General features: G+C 53.5%; 1 protein-coding gene and 1 non-coding gene across 3 annotated transcripts in view; both read right to left on the bottom strand.

Annotated features, from left to right (window-relative positions):
- Positions 1 to 17,034, bottom strand: part of LOC138962636 (dynein axonemal heavy chain 1-like) — a 179,987-nt gene that overhangs the window by 46,895 nt on the left and 116,058 nt on the right. For both annotated transcript variants that reach the window (XM_070334533.1, XM_070334534.1), the window contains one exon: positions 15,556 to 15,716. In XM_070334533.1, the coding sequence (XP_070190634.1) occupies positions 15,556 to 15,716 (161 nt within the window). The remainder of the gene's footprint in view (positions 1 to 15,555; positions 15,717 to 17,034) is intronic.
- Positions 7,523 to 7,641, bottom strand: LOC138963343 (5S ribosomal RNA). The gene has a single exon (XR_011454807.1). It is a non-coding gene; the product is annotated as a 5S ribosomal RNA (ribosomal RNA).

Raw genomic sequence — 17,034 nt, 5'->3', positions numbered from 1 at the left:
CACCCACCCATCCACTCTCTCTCTCTTTTTCTCTCTTATACAAACAGACACACACACACACACACACACACACACACACACATGTACATAGGCACGCATGTACGCACGCACACACCCGCAGATACACACACACACACTCACACATTGACTCACACAAATCTCATACACACAAAACACACACTTATACGCACATACACGGTTGGGCTAGTGGTAAGGCGTCCGCCCCGTGATCGGGAGGTCGTGGGTTAGAACCCAGGCCGGATCATACCTAAGACTTTAAAATTGGCAATCTAGTGGCTGCTCCGCCTGGCGTCTGGCATTATGGGGTTAGTGCATACTGGGACTGGTTGGTCCGGTGTCAGAATAATGTGACTGGGTGAGACATGAAGCCTGTGCTGCGACTTCTGCCTTGTGTGTGGCGCACTTTATATCTCAAAGCAGCACCGCCCTGATAATTATGGCCCTTCATGGTCGGCTGGGCGTTAAGCAAACAAACAAATACGCACATAGACAGACGGACACACACACCTTTACAAACAAACACATATACATACTCATACACACACAAACATACACACAAACTCATGCACACACACACATTCACACACACACACACACTCTTTCTCCCTCTCTCTCAGTCTTTCTTACACACACACACACACACACACACACACACACACACACACACACACACACACACACACACACACACACACACACACCCCAAGTCACACACGCACACATACACACACGCACTCACTCACTCTCTCACAAAAACTTCATACACACAAAACACACACCCATATGGACAGACGGACATACACACCTTTACAAACAAACACACATACACGCACACACATACACTTATGCACACACACACACCACACACACGAGTACAGACTCATGCACGCGTGCGCGCACACACACACACACACACACAAATACACACACACACACACACACACCCCACACACACACGAGTAGACTGTCATACACGCGTGCGCACACACACAAGTACAGACTCATGCACGCGTGCGCACACACACACACAAACACACACTCACACACACACACACACACACACACGAGTACAGACTCATGCACGCGTGCGCACACACACACACACACACACACACATACACTCACACACACCACACACACTCACACACACACGAGTACAGACTCATGCACACACACACACACACACACACACACACACACACACACACACACACACACAAACAGTAACACTAACACATGTGCACAAAATGAACACAAACACACACACCGCGCGAGAGAGAAAGACTACAGGGAGGCATGACGTCATGATGCAATAATTGACGTCAAAGACTTTCGACCGTGACGTATTCTTCTTACGCGAGCTTTATCCATAGACTTGGAAACTACGGAATTTCTACCCGTCCAAAGCGGCCTTGGGTGGCGTTTGCTCAAAAAATGGGGGCGCCAATTTTACCCACCGTATTTTTGTTAGTATGGTCCCAATTTTTGGTGAACTTCCATCTCCAACTGTGGCCCATTTTCGGGCACAAAGAATCCTTCTTTATCATGTATTATTCGGTATGCACATTTCTCAAATCGATTACAGTATAGCGTTCACGGGATACCTCCAGCTTCGCTGGGATAAAAGAAACAGAACAGTTTAAAAAAAATACCCCTTCCCCACCCCCCCCCCCTCCCCCCCCCCAAAAAAAAATAAGAAGAAAAAAATCTTACAAACAAGAGACACATGTACATAACTGTAAGGCTTCTTTTTAAGCCTACTGTCTATATGATACTTACCGAGACAGTACTATTCTTGCACATTATCTATTATAGGCCGAAAAAATTGGACAAAACGCTGAGTGGGTACAATTATCTCCCATAACCATGCGCCACCGTGGATCCCAAGCACTGTCCGAGTGCTTCCCCCTTACAGGATGTAGGTGGCGCGTCCTCTTTCTTTATGAGCTGCAGACCCTCAAAAAGCCCATAACATATCAAGAGGGGAGGCGGGAGGGAAACTCTAATAGTACTGTCTCGGTAAGTATCATATAGACAGTAGGCTTAAAAAGAAGCCTTACAGTCAATATAACACTTACCTCGACAGTACTATTCTTGCACAGAATACCAGAGTGGTGTGAGGGTGATATGTAGAGTATTAAACTCCTTAATCAAAATCACTTAAATCCAAGGATTAAGATACCCAGGCAATTTTCGAACAGTACTACCGTACAAGAAAATATACCCAAGAAACATACCTAAGACTGACGTGACCATGCTGGCAACCACTGCTGTGTGGTGAACTCAATGTCAAAGTCCAGGCCACTCAAAGCTTGAATACCACTGAGTCTACGGCAAGTGGCTAAAGCGATGAGGAACAATTAGTCTTAAAAATCAGCAACTTGATACTGATGCCTGCCAGGGGTTCAAACTCATTGCTACGCAGGAGTTTGAGGACCAGAAAAACATCCCCCTTGGGAAATGAAACCCGAGGTTTAGACACCGCTGCATTGCTAATACCCGAAAGGACATTAGCGATGAGGGAGGACCTGATCAAGTGTTCAGGTCTGCGACCAGTAGCGGCCGCAATCGTGGAAGCGATGGCAGGTCTGTATCCAAGAAGAGTCTTAGAAGAAAGACTCTTCTTTTGATACACTTCCACCAGGAAGTTGGCCAAGTCCTGTGTTGAGGGATAAAGCGGCTTTATCCCCTTGGACAAGGCGAAGGTGGCCCAAGCTCTCCAGCGTAAGTCGTAGAGCTGATTAGTTGATCGCCTCTTAGCGTTCAAGAAAAACTCTACTGAACTCTTGTGCAATCCTAGTGCAAGCAGTTTGGAGCGCACAAGAGCCATGCGGTCAAGCACAGACTCTCTGGACGTGGATGAGGGAGGCATGATCGAGGCTGGAGCAGACCTCCCCCGTCCAGATCCAGAGGTAGAGGGTCTACGTGGGTGAGACCGCGAAGATCTGGAAACCACAGAGCTGTTGGCCAGTAAGGCGCGACCAAAATCAGTCTTGGTCGTTCCTGCAGATATTTTGCCAGCACCCTCGGAATCAGAGATGTCGGGGGATAGGTGTAAGCATCGAGGAGCCTCCACAAGAGAGTGAATGCGTCCAAGTGGAACGCATTCATGTCTCGAAAGGGGCTGACGTACCTGGGAAGCCGAGCGCTGAATCGAGTTGCGAACCGATCGATCAGAGGACGGTCCCACCTTGCCCACAGACGCTGTAGAACGTTGTGAGCGATGGTCCATTCTGTGGAGAGAACCTGATCGCCCCGACTGAGAATGTCGACCAGGGCGTTCAGTTTCCCCGGAACGAACTGGACTGACATCCGGACCTGATTGGTCTGGCACCAGAGCAGAATCTCCTCCGCCAACAGGGAGAGGGACCGAGAATTGGTGCCCCCCTGGTGGCGAAGGTAAGCTAAGCATGTGGTGTTGTTGTCCCCGTTGAAAATCAGAGGGGCCAAGGACAGGCCGAATGGGAGGGCCTGAAACTCGAACACTGTGCCCTCCCAAACGAACCGGAGCAGATGTCGGTACCCCGGGGCCACCAGGATGTGGAAGTAAGCATCCTGGAGGTCCCAGACATGGCCCAATCGTTTGGCCGGATGGCCAACCGGACCGACGAAGGGGTTTCCATCTTGAACTTGCACCTGTGAAGGTACAAGTTCAAGGTGGAGAGGTCCAACACCGGCCTGAACCGGCCGTCCTTTTTGGGGACGGTGAACAGGCGGGAGCAGAACCCTGGAGAAGGCTGAGAAAGGGGGTAGACCGCCTTCTTCTCGACCAACGAGTTCACCTCGTCCTGAAGAGCCTGCCATCTGGCAGGGTCTCGAGGAGGGGGGAACGTCCAGGGTAGAGCGGACAATGGAGGTTGTGACGACAGCGGTAGAGAAAACCCCGACCACACCACCCTCAAGAAAAACTGGTTGGAGACCAGTCTGCCCCACATGCCGCGGGCCCGAAAAAGGGAACCGACGGACGAAAGAGGGGCAACTTGAGGGGGCGTCAACGTAGGGCCGGGACTCACTGAAAATTCTGCTGGCGGGCAGGCGCAGGCTTGCGACCACCCCCCCTGGTGGTGCTGCTTCCCCTTACCTGTCTGAGCACCCTTCGTCTTGCTTGGGAACGCAACAGGCGCCTAAGAGGAGGAAGAAGGAGGCAGTGAAACTGGCTTCTTCTTCTTCTTCTTCTTCTTCTGAGGCTGGGAGCTGGAGGTGACTGTAGCACTTCTCTTACTCCCCGCCGCCGTCGCCGAAGCAGCGAGGCCAACCATCAGAGAATCAGTGTTCCTCTGGCGTGTGGACTCCACCACAGAACGAACAGTGTCCGGATGAAAGAGGGAAGAAGGCTGAGGAAACGTGTTCCTCAGACTCTTCCTCATATCCGGAGGCACTATAGAAGTAGGCAGAAAATGATCACGGAACAGGGCCAATAAAGTGGACCCGTGTTCCAATGGCCAATTCTGCCGCAGACGTCACGCACGATATGCAAAGCCCGATCCACTCGAACCGTGACAAGGACCCGAGTGGAATCGGACTCTGCCCGATCGGGAGGGTCCAACAGTGTGGACAGCGTGCTCATCCATGTCAAGGCCTGTGATTGGGCCTCGACTGTGGAAGAAACGGTGGCCTCAAGATTGTGGAACGAAGCAGAGCTCAGTTCCACCTTCTTGACCGAAGGCACCTCCCCAACGAACACATCACCGTCAGCCCCACCCTAAACACTCGAAGTCTGGAAAGTGAGAGTTCGAGAGTCAAAGGGAAAAGGGAGGGACGAAACAGATTGGACACGAGGAAACAGTGGAGGTGCGCCTCCCGAAGGAAAGCATGGCACTGAACCCGCGTCCTCCCGAGGAACATAGGTCGCGTTTGCACGTGAATCTGTACTCCTCAGGCGATGTGCTGCCGCTTCCACACTGGCACTAAGACTAGGGTGGAACGCGAATTGCCGGCGGACGGATCGTTCATAAAACGAGCCGCCGGCAGACGCGGCGTGAGCCTCCCGCGCCCGGGCCGAAGCGGACTCAAAGGACGAGAGGGCGTCTCAGGGAAGGACGTCCTGAAACTGTTCAAACGTCCTTCTAGCTGTGCGAGGACGAGCCTCCTGCCTCTCGTCCTCAGACCCCGGGTCCAGGTCCTGTGTGTCAACACTAGACGACAGACGCTTAAGAGAGGCATCCGTGACGTCAAGACGCCGCGTGATGTCTGTCATGTACTGTTGCAAAGTACGAAGCATAGCTTCGGAAGTTCCATCAGAAACCGGCAAGGGTAGAGGATCAGTGTTAACCTCAGGGCGACCCTGATCCTCCTCCCTATCGTCCTCCGACTCACTCTCCTCTTCACTTCCCGACAACTCCTCAAAAGCAGGAGTGTAGGGAGCTTGAGGGGGAAGAGCCGAAAGCGATGAAGCAGGCTGTGAAGAAACGCCCACAGAAGCAAGAGGCCGCGAAGACCCCTGCCCCAAAGACGAAACGTCTCCAGCAGCCGAAGGGGGAGAAAAACAACAACCCTGCGACTGTTGGGTCAGCCCAGCCAACGAACCCCCGCCATTTATAGACTGAACAGGAACCCATCGGGTCTGATCAGAAAAGAAATGGTCCGGTCCGGTCGGGGGTGCCGATCCGGTCCGGTAGGGTGGTCCGGTGTTCCGGTCCGGTGCCGGACCATCCGGAGGTCCCGTTCGGCACCGAACCATCGTACCCACAGAAGTGTTCGGGTGGTTAGGTCCGGACGTGGACATACCGTACCATCCGGACCCGTGGTCCGGTATGGTCCGGTTCGGTGCCAGACCATCCAGACCAACAGAGGTGGTCGGGTGGTCCGACACCGGGCCATCCGGACCCGTAGGTCCGGACCCGTAGGTCCGGTACCATCCGGAGGTCCTGTTCGGCACCGAACCATCCGTACGCACAGAAGTGTTCGGGTGGCTCGGTCCGGGCGTGGACGTACCGTACCATCCGGACCCGTAGGTCCGGTTCGGTGCCAGACCATCCGGACCAACAGAGGTGGTCGGGTGGTCCGGTCCGGACCGGACCACCGGTCCAGTACCGGACCATCCGGACCCGTAGGTCCGGTCCGGTCCCGCACCATCCGGAGGTCCCGTTCGGCACCGAACCACCCGTACCCACAGAAGTGTTCGGGTGGCTCGGTCCGGACGTGGACATACCGTACCATCCGGACCCGTAGGTCCGGTTCGGTGCCAGACCATCCGGACCAACAGAGGTGGTCGGGTGGTCCGGACCGATCCGATAGGGTGGTCCGGTGTTCCGGTCCTGTGGTCCGGTCCCGTACCATCCGGCGGTCCCGTACGGCACCGAACCATCCGTACCCACAGAAGTGTTCGGGTGGTTCGGTCCGGACGTGGACCTACCGTACCATCCGGACCCGTAGGTCCGGTATGGTCCGGTTCGGTGACAGACCATCCGGACCAACAGAGGTGGTCGGGTGGTCCGGTTCGGACCGGACCACTGGTCCGGTTCGGACCGGACCACTGGTCCGGTACCGGACCATCCGAACCCGTAGGTTCGGTCCGGTCCCGTAGCATCCGGAGGTCCCGTTCGGTACCGAACCATCCGTACCCACAGAAGTGTTCGGGTGGCTCGGTCGGACGTGGACATACCGTACCATCCGGACCCGTAGGTCCGGCATGGTCCGGTTCGGTGCCAGACCACCCGGACCAACAGAGGTGGTCGAGTGGTCCGGCCCCGACCGGACCACTGGTCCGGTACCGTACCATCCGGACCCGTAGGTCCGGTGGTCCGGTGTGTTCCGGTTCGGTGCCAGACCACCCAGACCAACAGAGGTGGTCGGGTGGTCCGGTCCCGACCGAACCACTGGTCCCGTACCGTACCATCCGGACCCGTAGGTCCGGGAAGGGCCAGAGGTACTGTCCCGCACCGGTCCGGTACGGTCCCGTACCATGGGTCCCGTCCGGACCAAACCCGGAGGTCAAGTCCAGTCGGGACCCGTGGGTCCGGTTCGATCCCGACCCGTAAGCCTGGAACGTTCCGGACCCTTGGTCCGGACCATCCGTCACCCGAACACCAGACGCTAAGGAATGGCGTGGGGTCAAGACGGTCCGGTCGGAGGTGTCGGTCTGAGCAACAGAAACAATGTTCCCGTCGCCCTGACCATTCGACAGAAGTACCACGTTCTGTCGAACACCTCCACGTCCAGTAACTAGTCGGCCGGAGCGTTTCATAGAGGGACAGCCACCAGTCACACGGACGTCAGAGGGAACCGTAGTAGCAGTGGTCGTAGGCACGAAGCCTGAAACCCCTGCCCCCACAGGACCGCCCTGAACGGGGTCAATTCGCATCCCAACCCCAGCGGGGAGGGAATTCAGAGACCCCGTCATCTCCTCCGATCTCCCCCCCCAGGAGGCCGAAACTACTGTCGAAACAGCAGCAGACGACCCAGCGAGGGAGTTCAGAGGAGGACCCGTGTCCCTCCTGGCTTCCACAGCGGTGGAAACCGAGGAGGGCACAGGAGAGGCACCGGAAAAGGAAGATTTTAATGCCAACTGCACCCGGTGTTCCCAGGCGGTCACCCATCCAAGTACTAACCGGGCCCGACGTTGCTTAACTTCGGTGGTCGGACGAGAACCGGTGTTTACAACGTGGTATGGCCGTTGGCTGTCAAAACCTGAGTCTCTCCAGTAGCCCCTAGATCGGATTCACCAACCCCCAAAGAGGGTTGGGAATCGACCTGCCCCCGGATTCGAGCCAGGGAGGAGAAGGAAACCTTCCCCCCAGGCTTGAAACCGGGAGGAGCTGAAGCCTGAGACTGAGGGCCGGACAACGGCGTCGAAGGGGGGGAAGCTTGTTCCACTGAAGGAGAAGGAGAAAGAAGCTTTTTCTTTCCCCTCGACCTTCCCCGAACCTTCGACGGCGCAGCCCCGCCCGAAGTCCCAGGCTCAAGCCCAGCCTGTTTGAGCAAGCTCGCATTGAGCTTGCTCAAACAGGCTTTCTCCGCCCTCCCTCGCCGCAAACGCAAAGCGTTTGGGGAGGGAGAGTCGGAGCGCCGAAAGATCCCCTTCTCCGTGCGTAAAACATGACGCTGGGCGCCCGGAGAAGGGTTGCCCCCGGCAGACTCTGGTTCCGTAGAACCAGAGCCCAAAACAGGACGAGACATCCTACCTCGCCCTGTACGTACCCTTAAAGACCGAGAATTAACAAAATTCAAAGAAAATTTAGGTCAATACTCAAGTGAATGCGGCGAAACGAGAAGCAGACGACCGGTCACCACGAAGTAGGACGGGAGGCACGCCGAGTCCGCCACACAAAAACGGAGGCACAAGTTGAAGGAAACACAACGTAGCCTCAAGCCAGAAGTGGAATAACACACAATAATCCAACAGGTGATAGTCCACACAGAAAAGAAGCCTCTTAGTCCAAAATAATCCGGGAGCGTAGCAGAAACACAGCCGGTCTGACACGCGCGAAAAAAGAAAGAGGACGCGCCACCTACATCCTGTAAGGGGGAAGCACTCGGACAGTGCTTGGGATCCACGGTGGCGCATGGTTATGGGAGATAATTGTACCCACTCAGCGTTTTGTCCAATTTTTTCGGCCTATAATAGATAATGTGCAAGAATAGTACTGTCGAGGTAAGTGTTATATTGACAAAGACGTATAATCCACTGTATAATCAACATAGATTAAGCATCGACTGTAGCTGATATCAAATAGGCAAAGTCGACTTCGCGAAGTCAACTTCAAGAACCTTGCTGCAGAAAGCTTTGGCACTGAATTTTTGGTAAAAAGACTTCATAAAGTCATCACGAAGTCAACTTCGAGCTCAATTTGTCAGGACACTTTTGACTGGTCCTGAGCCTGTCCACTGTACAATCAGCATAGATTAAGCATGTCTTTGTTGTGTACATGTGTCTCTGTGGTTTGTAAGATGTTGGTTTCTTTTTTTTCCAAGAATAACAGTGACAATTCTTTATTTAACGAGGGCAATAGATTAAGCAGTGATCTGTCTTTTCACATCCAGGCCTTGCCCTAAAGAGGGACTCACTTTAAATAAAATGAAATAAATGGAAAATTTCCTAAATAAATTTTCATTTAATTAATATACTTACCCGAATCACATTAGCATTGAGTCACCTGAGATGCTTATCACTGAAAAACGCTTACCCGGCTAAAGAATTTAAAGGGAAGCAACCCCATCACCAAAACGAAAGTGAAAGTAGCTTTGGTAATGGGCCAGCACACCGGGAGTTACCTCCCATACGGGTGTATGCCACGTCACTTCCTCTAGGAACACGTGCCTATTCTCATACGGCTTTAAAAAATCTTAAAACCATAAGCGGGGCAGGTGGGAGGGAATACAGTATGTGATTCGGGTAAGTATATTAATTAAATGAAAATTTATTTAGGAAATTTTCCATTAAATATCATATTCTTACTCCGAATCACATTAGCAGATAACATCAACAAGGCGGTGGGCTAGAAATGAATCAAAACTCACCATCAAGTTCTGGACAGGAACTGGCCTGCTGCTATGAGCGCTGGAAGGCCTCTGGAGCCATCCTGTCGAAGAGCTGTGACGTCCCGAAGATAAAAGTTTATAAAAACATCTTCGGAACGCCAATACGCAGTTGTCAGCACCTCCTCTAGACGTCTGGAGCGCAGAACTGCCAGAGAGGATGCCCACGCCCTCGTTTCATGGGCTCGGGCCGAGTCAAGTGGCAAGGAGGGCATAACCCCCCCCCTCTTTGTGCGACTCCACTCATAAGCCTGCTTGATGAGCGAGGACACCCACCGGGCCAACGTTACCTTCGACAAATCTTTCTCGCGCCTAGTAAGGAGAGAGATAAACAACAACTTCTGAGAACTAGACCGAATCGGCTGAGTCCGGGCTAAGTACAGACGAAGTGCCCTCACAGGGCAATTGACCGAATCGGGGTCATCCGGGGCCAACGCGCTGGTCAGAGCCTTAACTCTAACCAGCGGAGAGGCCTGCCCCGGAGACTGATTCTTGGCCAGGAAATCAGGCCGGAAACGCAAAGATGCGGAACCGTCCGGCTCAAAGGAGATATCTCCAGGCTGACCCGACAGGGCGTGGACCTCGCTACCCCGTCGGGCCGTAGCCAACAAAAGGAGAAACAGCGCTTTGCGAGTGACATTGAACAGACTGGCCTCGCTTAAAGGCTCAAAATCCGCAGAACGAAGGAATTCCAGGATTAAAAACAAGTCCCACTTGGGAGCGGGCAAACGAGCTTTAGCTTCCTTAAGAGCAGCCCCTTTAATGACTGCAGCTATAACGCCCCCGACTCGAACAGAACGACCAATCTGCTTAAGAGTCGCCGAGATAGCGGAGCGCCGGACCCTCAACGAGGAGACTGAGGCGCCCTGCGAAGACATGAAAGAGAGGTGGTTAGCGACCTGAATAGAGCGCGGAGCCACCGAACTCACCCCTCTAGCTGAACACCAGGCAGTCCATGCCTTCCAGTGGGAAGCATAAACTGAAGAGGTGGACGCTCTATGCGAGCGAGCCACCAAGTCCAGAGTCAAAGACGACGCCCCAGAGCGCTTCAGCGAGTCCCGAACAACTTCCACACGTGAAGCTTCAGAAGACTGGGCTCCTCGTGTGGAATGCCTGTTCGGGGCTGCACTAGTTCCCCTCGCACGAGTGCGAGAGGAATGGGGGGCCCTTGGGCGAGCCGAAGAAGATCTGGAAACCAGACCTGCGACGGCCACAGAGGAGCGACCAGAAGAAGAAGGGCCGGCTCCTCCATCTCCGCTTTCCAGATTACTCGGCTGAGTAACGGAAAGGGAGGAAAGGCGTACGCCTCCAGACCCGTCCAGGGAAAGTCCAGAGCGTTCACTCGCCATGCCTGAGGGTCCGGGAATGGCGAGACGAACACCGGAAGCCTCTTTGAGTACCTTGTGGCAAAAAGGTCCACCAGAGGCTTTTGGACCTGGGCCCAAAGGCGAAGCAGTGCCCCGTGAGTGATCGTCCACTCCGACTGAAGCACTGTACCGGAACGACTGAGCGCATCCGCCAAAGTGTTCAGCCTCCCTGGAAGGTACCTGGCCGAGATCGTGATATGATGCTGAAAGCACCACACCAGGATCTCGCAAGCCCTCTCCGAGAGAGACGGGGACCGCGAGCCTCCCTGCTTGTTGATGTACGCCGCCACTGTCATGTTGTCTGTAAACAGACGAACATGTTTGGCGTACAGGGAGGGCAGAAACTTGGCCAGAGCTAGAGCAACTGCCTCTAGCTCCAGCAAGTTGATGTGCCACAAGGACTGCTCCGTCGTCCACAGACCGGAAGTAGTCTGAAGATCTGTATGTGCCCCCCAACCCTCCCTGGACGCATCTGTAAAGAGGTCCAGGTCGGGGAGGGGCACGACGATCGGAACACCTCTGCAGACCCACTCCGTGTCCAACCACGGAAGGGTCGCAGACTGGAACCATCCCTGCAAAGGGATGAGGGCGTCCCAGTCCACCAGAGGAGAGTCCACAAACGGCTTCAGCGCGAACTGAAGCGGACGTTTGTGGACCCGGCCCAGTGAAACCAGAAGAGCCATAGACTCCATCTGCCCCAAGATGGAGGCGAGCGAGCGGATGGAAGCCATCAGGAGAGGTAAAGTGGAGCGAATCTGAGCTTGGAGCTTGTCCACCCTTCTCTGAGAAGGCTGGACGGTCCAAGCGACCGTGTCGAAAGACATCCCCAGATAAGTGAATGTCTGTGACGGGGTCAGCTCCGACTTTACCCGGTTGATCGAGAACCCCAACGAGTTGGATTCTCGAAGAACCGTCAGGGTATCCTGCGAACAGCCGCTCTGGGACTGGTTCATGATGAGCCAGTCGTCCAGATAAGCCCGCAGACGGATACCCTGGGACCTCACCAGTGCACAGACCTGTCTCACCACCATGGTGAAAATCCATGGTGCGAGAGACAGCCCGAAAGGGAGTGCGCGAAACTGGTAGATCTGATCTCCCCACCGGAAACGAAGCCATTTCCGGTCGGCCGGATGCATAAGAATGTGAAAGTATGCGTCCGTGAGATCGATCGAGGTCACCCAGTCTCCTGGGCGGAGAGAGTCTCGGACAGAGGCTGGCGTCTCCATCTTGAATTTTATCTCCCTCAAGAAAGTATTGAGGAGAGATAAATCCAACACGGGACGCCATCCTCCTGATGCTTTGGGAACAGCGAACAGACGCCCGTAAAATCCCAGGGAGCTGTGGACCCGAACTCTCTCCACCGCGCCCTTCTGCTCCAGGGAGGCAATTTCCGACTGCAAGACGGAACGTGCTTCCTGCGAGAAGGGGGGCTTGAACCGCGGAGGCACTCGGGTAAGAGGCGCCTTTTCCTCCCGCCAGAGTAGACGGAAGCCCGATCTCACCACTCCCACAATCCATTGGCTGTCTACTACCGACATCCAACGAGAAAGTGCCCGGGAGGGGCCTCCCGCCATCACCAAGGTGGAGGGCGGGAGGGAGGTGAGATCGGGAGCGCTTCATTGGGGGTGTGGCTTACTTCCAGAGCCGCCACGCCCCCTCCCCGATGCCGTCCTCTTCTTCCCACCACGAGCGGCCGGCGGAGCCTGCCGCTTCTGAGCTGGCTTGGGGTTAGACGATGTCTGAGCCTGCTTCTGCTTAGAAGGCTGAGACTGTTTCACCCCCTTCAGAGTGTAGTCAAGGAACTGACTGTCCTTGTTTGACTGAATCTCCTTCTGTCTGGCATCCAGTGCCAGCGGACAGAAGAGAGACTCCTCTGAGACCGGGGAGACTCTCAAGGTCTCCCTAGTAGCCAGCTCCGTGAATTGGGACTGCGAGAGGAAGAGATCCCTCCTACAGAGTACCGCTTGGGTGTACTGCAGGGAGGAAAGACGCAATTGTTCCTCATTGACCTTGGCCAATGCGGTCAAAAGCGCAGAGACATCGTCCGCATTCTGTTCTTCACTGAGAGTGAAAGGAACCAGCGAATCGGTCAATGCCCGAGACAGAGCCCGAACGAGAGTCTCCGCAATGGAGGACAGTTCGATCTGCCGACGTCCAACCTCCTCAGCAGAGAGGAGGGAAGCCTCGGAAACCGGCAAAACCGAATCACGCTTGATCGGTTTAGTCAGAAGAGGCAGCAATTCCCGGGAAACCGGAAGGGTAGCCCTAGGGAGTGCAAAAGACGCCAGCCAACTCTGGCTCTGATTGGGCATGCCAAGCTTCCTATTGGCCGTAGGCACGAAGGAAGAGGCTTGGGCAGCTGAAGCCACCCACTGCTGAGCTGATTCCGGAACTGGACCAAAAGGAAGCAGTAACGGAACAGGCACTGGCCGAATACCACTCCCCGCATGTGCTGGACGAACCAGTGAATGCGAAAGTTGGTAAGCCACTGACGGAGACTCGGCGAACCGGAAGGAAGAAACATCTTCCTGTGCCGGCCGGAAGTCCGCCATGGCAGAAGGAACGAATGATGCGGAAGAGTCCGCAGCCACCACCCCTTCAGGAAAATAACGAGACGTTACTTCCGCCGCGACGTCAAGAACAGCCTTGAGCTTCGACGGAAACACGCCCCGCGACTCCTCGCTGACCACTGATGGAGCATCAGAATAGTCACACGTGGAACCATGACCGAAGTCACCAGTTCCGGAAGCAGAAGCATGCCCTGGCAAACCGGAAACCGGAAAAGCCTGAGCACTAACGTCATCCTGCCGCCCAAAACCCTGTGAAGGTAAAGGGTAAGCAGGACGACCATCCGCAAAAACCGGAGCTGGATGAGCTGACGTCACTCCCCCGACTGAGTGGAGTGATGCCTGCTCAAGCCTAGGCGCTTGAAAGCCGGAAGGCGCACGCTGTAATCCACTATCTGGTATCCGGAAGGAACCACCAGAAGAGGAAGAAGCGTTTCCGGCCGAAACCGGAAGTGTAGTCAACGGAACCGCAAAATGCGGAAGTGAAGACTGCACTGGTTGACTTCGCGATCCGGAAGGACCGGAAGTCAGTGAATACTCCATCCTGCCGCGACCGCCGTAGCGTGCCGGAGCGGACGGATCATCACTTCCGGCAAGTGCCGGAAATGCGGCAGTCGAAACCGACTGCCGCCGCTGTTCGATCAAGTCCGGGGCCTCGTAGGTTATCGCCGGAAATGAAAGATCAGCAAGGTATCGGTCGTGACCCGATGCGAAAGAGCTGTCCCCCGAAGGAGAACGTCCAGGCGCCTCACGAGGGCTATCGGACCAGCTCTGCTTACCAGCCGACGCTGAAGAGGGAGGACGCTGCTCCAAGCCGGAAGTGGAGGACAAAGACACGGAAGCCAATGCCCGGACGTCACTGCCAGATGCCGGAAACGCCGAACTGCTGGCGACGGAACGCTGAAATTCTGCCTGCACCAAGCTGCGGATTTCCGGAACCAGTGACTTTAACAGAGAGGAAACCAACGCACCTTGTCCAGGTGCTAACAACGATGACGAAGTCTCCGATGTAGAGACAGGTGCAGAAGTAACAGTAGCGCTAGGCGCCGCAAAAGAAGCAGAAGTAGTAACAGCGCTAGGCGCCGAAATTGGTACAGCCAACAAAGTGTTACGCTCTTGGTCTGTAACAAGTAACGTTGCTTTGGAAGAGGAAGACTTAGGCTCAATCTTCCCCTTGGGGTCCGACTTGCCACGGCGCTTGTCTGAATCAGACATGTTGACAACAACACGTGGCAACGCGAAAAAATTTACTGAAACATAAGTCTAAACGACTGGAAAATTCAGTAAACACACGCACTAATGCGTTTACAAAATACTATAGCTAAACTTGCCCCACAAAAAGCAGAGGCACGGAGAGCTACGAACAAAGTCACACGAGCTAGAAACCTAACTCACACAACAAAATGGCGACACGCAAGACACTGACACGAACGTCAACAACACGTGGCAAAGTAAAAAGATTTACTGAAACGTAAGTCTAAACGACTGAAAACACAGTAAACACACACGCTTACGCGTCAACAAAATACTAAAGCTACACTTGCCCAAACAGAAAGAGGGCACGCAGAGCTACTAGCAAAGTCACACGAGTTAGCTAACTAACTCACACAACAAAATGGCGAAACACGCAAGTCACTGACACACAAGTCCGTAAAAAACGGACAACGTACAGTAACGAAACAGCGCAAACAACCAACAACAAACGGGAACGAGCTCACCAAACTGTAGGCAAGGCGAGCAGAAAAGCTGGGTAACGTGGCCGGCGGGTGTCACTCAAACACACAAGGTCAGCCACAGAGCGTCAAAAAGTGAACCGTCCTCTCCGAGGTGAAAAAGACGTATGAGAATAGGCACGTGTTCCTAGAGGAAGTGACGTGGCATACACCCGTATGGGAGGTAACTCCCGGTGTGCTGGCCCATTACCAAAGCTACTTTCACTTTCGTTTTGGTGATGGGGTTGCTTCCCTTTAAATTCTTTAGCCGGGTAAGCGTTTTTCAGTGATAAGCATCTCAGGTGACTCAATGCTAATGTGATTCGGAGTAAGAATATGATATTTAATTTATTTAAAAAAAAAAAAATTCTAAAAAGGACCGTTGAACAGGTAATTGACAAAGACACCAACCTTTTGTCCAGTTTGCCGTCAATGAGATCCTGGGTCTGGTTGGCGCTGGTCTTGGCGGAGAAGACGATGAAGTCAGGGATGTACAGATTGGGCATGTTGCGGGTCAGCTTGTCAGAGATGGTCATGGTCTTACCAGTACCAGTGGGGCCAACGTTCAACACCTGCAGAAGAAACATTTCAAAATGGAGTAAAAATGAAAGACAGTGTGGGTTCTGATCAGTGGGGCCGACGTTTAACACCTGCAGAAGAAACATTTCAAAATGGAGTCAAAATGAAAGACACTGTGGGTTCTGATCAGTGGGGCCGACGTTTAACACCTGCAGAAGAAACATTTCAAAATGGAGTAAAAATGAAAGACAGTGTGGGTTCTGATCAGTGGGGCCGACGTTTAACACCTGCTGAAGAAACATTTCAAAATGGAGTCAAAATGAAAGACAGTGTGGGTTCTGATCAGCGGGGCCGATGTTTAACACCTGCTGAAGAAACATTTCAAAATGGAGTAAAAATAAAAGACAGTGTGGGTTCTGATCAGTGGGGCCCACGTTTAACACCTGCTGAAGAAACATTTCAAAATGGAGTCAAAATGAAAGACAGTGTGGATTCTGATCGGGTCGGTCAACCAGGCTTCGCTTCCCTTGTCTCTTCTTTTGCATTCACCGAAATTTGAATTGTACGTGTGGTTGTTTTCATATTTGCAATATTGGCATCCACATATATTGCCATCTCTAGGAGAAACCAGGTTTGGTCAAATTGGCCCTGCTCAAACCTGCTCCTGCTAACAGCAGACTGACCATCTATATATATATACGACTTGTGTCTGTGTGTGTGTGTGTCCGCGATGCCAAGCCAAAGTTCTCGATCGATCTTTTTCAAATTTGGAGGCCATATTCAGCTACATCCCGGACACAACCTCATCGATGAGATATTTCAACACGTGCTCTCAGCGCGCAGCGCTGAACCGATTTTGGTTTTTCTCTGGATCCATTTCCAGTAACTCTTCCTTATCTTCTCCAGTGTTTTCAGCGTTTACCTCCCTTCCTTCGTGTGGCGTCAATCCATATTCCCGTTTCTATTTTTAGAAGGTCACTGTCGACAACGCTCAATCCATATTCCCGTTATACTATTTTTAGAAGGTCACTACTCTTCTCCAGTATTTTGCGCGTTTATTTCCCTTCCTTCGTGCGGTGCGCCGGCAAAGCCGGCGTACACCCGGCAAAGCTAGAAGGTCACTACTCTTCTCCAGTGTTTTGTGCGTTTATCTCCCTTCCTTCGTGCGGTGCGCCGGCTTCGGGTCCCCGGCACAGCCGGGTATTCGGCTCGACTTTTTCCCGGCGCAGCCGTACCCGGCGAAGCGGGTATTCATCTAGTTTCTCATATATAAAGAAATGTAACATTCTACAGCAACATAAAAAAAAGGTCACTTAACCTTTTAACTACCATACCGCCCGATACCGCCCGTCTTCCGCCATTGCCGCTATT

The sequence above is a fragment of the Littorina saxatilis genome, linkage group LG3, assembly GCF_037325665.1.
Source record: "Littorina saxatilis isolate snail1 linkage group LG3, US_GU_Lsax_2.0, whole genome shotgun sequence".
NCBI classification, from domain to species: domain Eukaryota; kingdom Metazoa; phylum Mollusca; class Gastropoda; order Littorinimorpha; family Littorinidae; genus Littorina; species Littorina saxatilis.
Note: the sequence above shows the minus strand (reverse complement) of the source record. Positions and strands in the feature narration are given on the sequence as shown.